This window comes from Coregonus lavaretus (genome assembly GCF_964263955.1).
Source record: "Coregonus lavaretus genome assembly, chromosome: 9".
NCBI classification, from domain to species: Eukaryota; Metazoa; Chordata; class Actinopteri; order Salmoniformes; family Salmonidae; genus Coregonus; species Coregonus lavaretus.
In genome coordinates this window covers 31,188,411-31,192,493 of record NC_139996.1, presented here as the reverse complement: position 1 = coordinate 31,192,493, position 4,083 = coordinate 31,188,411, and the positions used below count along the sequence as shown (strand labels likewise).

Here is a 4,083-nt window from a genome sequence, read left to right as displayed (position 1 = left end):
TAAGTAACAATATTTAAAGAACTACTTAGGTCGTCTTTTGGGGGTATCTGTACTTTACTATTTATATTTTTGACTACTTTTACTTCACTACATTCCTGATGAAAATAATGTACTTTTTACTCTATACATTTTCCCTGACACCCAAAAGTAGTCGTTACATTTTGAATGCTTAGCAGGCCAGGAAAATGATCAAATTCACGCACTTATCAAGAGAACATCCCTGGTCATCCCTACTGCCTCTGATCTGGTGGTCTCACTCAACACACATTCTTCGTTTGTAAATGATGTCTGAGTGTTGGGAGTGTGCCACTGGCTATCCGTAAATATAATTAAAACAAGAAAAGAATGCCTTCTGGTTTGCTTAATATAAGGAATTTGAAATGATTTTTACTTTTGAATAGTTAAGTATATTTAAAACCAAATACTTTTAGACTTTTACTCAAGTAGTATTTGAATGGGTGACTTTCACTTTTACTTGAGTCATTTTCTATGAAGGTGTCTTTACTTTTACTCAAGCATGGCAATTGGGTACTTTTCCCACCACTGTTGTACAGGACATTATACTTCAAGCACTGTACATACGTGTCTGCATAGGCTACTGATACTGTTTGTGCTCACATTATGTCAATATTGATACTTGTCTTCCTCTCAACAGGTGGCAGACATAAAGAGAGTGAACAACCTGATTCAGGAACAGGATATATTTGCATTGAAATCAATCAAAATCCCTGTGAAGAAACACAGCTTATTGATTGAGGCTAACACAGCGCTAAAAGAGCCAGAGCCAGGAACCTCAAATTCATCCACACCACCGCCCCAGCCACAGGGCAAACCTACAGCCAGCTCCCCTGGTAGGCCACCTCTACAGGAGTACACCGACTACCTCAAAGAAGTGGACCATGACATCGAGAGACTGATCCAAACCACAAATGCACAGGATGAGGTTTTTTTAGAGGCTGCAGAAAGGCCACGAAAGTTGGGCTCCAGAGGCCAGCGCTTGACCAGCTATGGAGCAGACTGGGGCATCCAGTGGTGGAACGCTGTGGTGGCCATGATCCTGATAGGCATTATCCTGCCTGTCTTTTATGTTGTTTATTTCAAAACTCATGATACTGGAGTGCCTGCTGCTGTAGCTACCTCAAACAGCTCAGGGACAGGCCTCAGCACAGAAAGCCCTAGGAGCACTTTTAGCAGCCAAGAGAGTGTGTCTCTCAGTCTGAACAAACCAAACACATAATTGAGGGAAACAATGTCTATGGACTTCATGCTTAACTTTGGTCAACCGATGTTAGCCATAAGTACAATCACTTTGAATCGTTAAAAATAATGTTCTGCTTAAAGGTCATCAAAGTATTGCCTTAACAAAAATGTGTTGCTGTGTAACATTTCTTTACACAAGCTTGAAGCTTTTACTTTAGTATGGATTTCTGTATGTGTTTTACCACGGATATAGAACTTCATGGTTTCCGATTTTGTGTGCCTTATTAGATGCGTGACTTATCCAGTCAACTGTTCTTTCTTGTTTGTGATAATTATTTTTGAACATATTTTAACACAAGTGGTTGTTGTGTGACAAATTACAACTGCAATTGAATATGGATATTCCGTTTCGGACTTGCTTAGACAGTCTGAACTGATGGTACAAAATGTTTTATTTTTTTATGCTAGAATGTAATGCCAACAGTGCCATTTACAGACATGGGTATGAACTAACATGTTTGTCTTTTGTTTCAATACTTTATTATTAAGTGCAATAAATGTCCTTTAAAGGGATAGTTGGGGATTTTGGCAATGTCGTCCTTTATCTACTTCCACAGAGTCATATGAACACGTGGATACCATTTTTATGCATCTGTGTGCAGTATGATGGAAGTTAAGAGGTCGTTTCGTGAGTCAATGCTAACTAGCGTTAGCGCAATGACTGGAAGTCTACTGTTCCTATAGACTTTCAGTTATTGCGCTAATGCTAGTTAGCAACTTCCTTCAAACTGCACACAGATACAGTACATAAAAATGGAATCCACAAGTTCATTGGACTCTGGAGAAATAGATAAAGGGGCTCATTGCCAAAAAAAACTAACGATCCCTTTAAACTAGGAATTGGAACTAAACCATGCATGCATGAATTGTCGCGCTTGCAGGTCTGTGAACTAGGCTATGCAGTGTTACACTGATGTAGGCCAGGCCTATCAGAAAGAAAAGCAATCATAGGTTTTTCAATACTACTGCCATGATCCATTTCAATCAAGTGCTCTCGCTCTTTGTGCCAATCAGTTAATGTTACACCTGGAAATATGTAGCCTGAAATTCCTATTGCCTTCGATCCAAAACAATGGTGTGAATATGTAAATGAATTAATTACTCAGGTTAATAACTTTTATAAGTTAGCATTAGTGTTATTTTCCAAAGTTACAAAAGTGTTTTGAGAATGTATTAACCATTCAAGAGGGCTCAAATGATGAATCATTTGGAACATGTTGGCAGTCTTGTATCAAACTGACCCTTTTCAGTATTTTCCCCTTAATGTTTTCAATTGGTTGTGAAATATTAACAATTATTATTTGCAAGCAAGCATAGCCTAAAAAAAGTATGTAAGGCACAGGACCAGTGTAACATGACCTATGTAAGCAGTGACACAATGAAACAATATTTGTTGCAGATCGAAGTTTTAACTGTTGAAGTTAGTTGTAACGGAGCAGTGTATATATACTGAACAAAAATATGAACGCAACATGTAATGTTTTGGTCCCATGTTTCATGAGCTGAAATAAAAGATCCCAGAAATGTTCCATATGCACAAAAAGCTTCTTTCTCTAAAATGTTGTGCACAAATTTGTTTACATCCCTGTTAGTGAGCATTTCTCCTTTGCCAAGATAATCCATCCATCTGACAGGTGTGGCATGATCATGAAGCTGATTAAACAGCATGATCATTACACAGGTGCACCTTGTGCTGGGAACAATAAAAGGCCACTCTAAAATGTGCAGTTTTGTCACACAACACAATGCCACAGATGTCTGAAGTTTTGAGGGAGCGTGCAATTGGCATGCTGACTGCAGGAATGTCCACCAGAGCTGTTGCCTGATAATGTAATGTTCATTTCTCTACCATAAACCACCTCCAATGTCGTTTTAGAGAATTTGGCATTAGTCCAACCGGCCTCACAACAGCAGACCACGTGTAACCACGCCAGCCCAGGACCTCCACATTCGCCTTCTTCACCTGCAGGATCGTCTGAGACCAGCCACCCAGACAGCTGATGAAACTGAGGAGTATTTCTGTCTGTAATAAAGCCCTTTTGTGGGGAAAAACTCATTCTGACTGGCTGGGCCTGGCTCCCCAGTGGGTGGGCCTGGCCCCCAAGTGGGTGGGCCTATGCCCGCCCAGACCCATCCATGGCAGCGCCCCTGCCGATTCATGTGAAATCCATAGATTAGGGCCTAATTTATTTATTTCAATTGACTGATTTCCTTATATGAACTGTAACTCAGTAAAGTTGTTGCATGTTGCGTTTATATTTTTGTTAAGTATAGTTTGTAAAAGGCCATAAGCAACTTATCTTTCACTACACCATGCCGTTTTTATAGCCCATTCTACTTTATGCCCTATACTGGTTTAGATTAAGACAAAAGCACAATAGTGCTTCAGTTCTGTATGAGTGTTGTATTACATTCAGTATACAGTTTGTGCCTTCTTTAATCCCTGTTAATAGGGAATCAGTGCATTATTTACAGTGAAATGTATTACTTGTCATGTTTTGCATAGTATTTTTAAGAAAGAAAAAGAATTTGAGCTATATTATTGGGCATTTTGTTATTTTCTCCGCTATGATCATATTTTATTTTAATATAACCATTGTTCTAAAAGGTAGAAATGTCATGTTTTTGGTCATAAAAATTTACACAAAAAATGAGGGGTTCAACAAGGGTTCTTCTAAGATCCTCAAAGTTCTTCGAAGAACCTTAGGGTTCTTGGCACTGAAAATTGCCCCCAAAATGTTCTCCCAATAACTCCATAAGAGGTGGGGTTAATCGAGGAACCTCCTTAGTTGATGGGGGTTCTTGCAAGAACATAACTGCCCA

The 4,083-nt window shown here is 39.2% G+C and overlaps 1 protein-coding gene across 2 annotated transcripts in view; it reads left to right on the top strand.

Annotated features, from left to right (window-relative positions):
• The window catches only part of LOC311134573 (lysM and putative peptidoglycan-binding domain-containing protein 4-like), a 24,850-nt gene extending 22,061 nt beyond the window's left edge, over positions 1-2,789 (top strand). For both annotated transcript variants that reach the window (XM_084168298.1, XM_084168299.1), the window contains exon 3: positions 656-2,789. In XM_084168298.1, the coding sequence (XP_084024424.1) occupies positions 656-1,237 (582 nt within the window). In that variant the 3' untranslated portion in view covers positions 1,238-2,789. The remainder of the gene's footprint in view (positions 1-655) is intronic.
• The last annotated feature ends 1,294 nt before the right edge of the window (positions 2,790-4,083 follow it).